This window comes from Tetrahymena thermophila, assembly GCF_000189635.1.
Source record: "Tetrahymena thermophila SB210 genomic scaffold scf_8255433, whole genome shotgun sequence".
NCBI classification, from domain to species: domain Eukaryota; phylum Ciliophora; class Oligohymenophorea; order Hymenostomatida; family Tetrahymenidae; genus Tetrahymena; species Tetrahymena thermophila.
Window position 1 is genome coordinate 1 of NW_002476902.1, and position 1,036 is coordinate 1,036.

The 1,036-nt window shown below is 20.2% G+C and overlaps 1 protein-coding gene across 1 annotated transcript; it reads left to right on the forward strand. All coding sequences in view use genetic code 6, as the record gives it.

Moving 5' to 3' along the window:
* Positions 1-19: 19 nt before the first annotated feature.
* TTHERM_02555200 (translation initiation factor eIF-5A family protein) lies at positions 20-891 on the forward strand (the record flags this gene model as incomplete). Its single annotated transcript, XM_001028280.1, has 4 exons — positions 20-237; positions 364-453; positions 580-669; positions 792-891. 4 exons carry the CDS (start codon positions 20-22, stop codon positions 889-891), a joined length of 498 nt encoding a protein of 165 aa, XP_001028280.1.
* Between the last annotated feature and the right edge of the window lie 145 nt (positions 892-1,036).

The window sequence follows — 1,036 nt, forward strand, 5'->3', positions numbered from 1 at the left end:
AAATTTAGAATTTTACATAATGTAATTTATTTAATTTATAAATTTTAAAAAATTATGTCAAACCATTTTATTAAACTAAATTAAAAAAAAATTTGAATTTATAAAATGTCTTAAATTTTAATTAAACGTGATTTGCAAATATAAAAGCGGAAATAAAATTGGGCATGATGGAGCTTCTACTATTGGTGCAGCACTTGGTAACTTCAAGTTCCTAACTAATCTCAAATTTAACATTTCGTAAAATTATATTTTATTTATTTATTTATTGCTAACTAAAAAAAGCTTGAATTATTTTTTATATTTTGATTTAAATTTCAAAACAAATTTAAATAGTAAATAAATTTATTTATTTTATTTGAAAAGGTTCAATGAAATCGGTGATAAAGGAGCATAAAATATTGGATTAGGTTTGAGTAACTGCACTCAACTTACAAATTTAGAATTTGACATAAGGTAATTTATTTAATTTATAACTTTTAAAAAATTATGTCAAACCATTTTATTAAACTAAATTAAAAAAAACTTTGAATTTATAAAATGTCTTAAATTTTAATTAAACGTGATTTGCAAATATAAAAGATACAATTAAATTGGGCATGATGGAGCTTCTACTATTGGTGCAGCACTTGGTAACTTCAAGTTCCTAACTAATCTCAAATTTGACATTTCGTAAAATTATATTTTATTTATTTATTGCTAACTAAAAAAAGCTTGAATTATTTTAAAGATTTTGATTTAAATTTCAAAACAAATTTAAATAGTAAATAAATTTATTTATTTTATTTGAAAAGGGGCAATGAAATCGGTGATAAAGGAGCATAAAATATTGGATTAGGTTTGAGTAATTGCACTCAACTAACAAATTTAATTTTTAGCTCAGAGTAAATTTGATTTATTTCTTTTGAAAAAAATGATGTTAAAGCTTTTAAGATGTTATTTAAAATATCTTTATTTTATAAGTAATAATGAGAAGTTTCTAAAATCAAGAGAAATTATCAACTGTAAAAATATAAAATTATTGAAACTATGTTTAAAG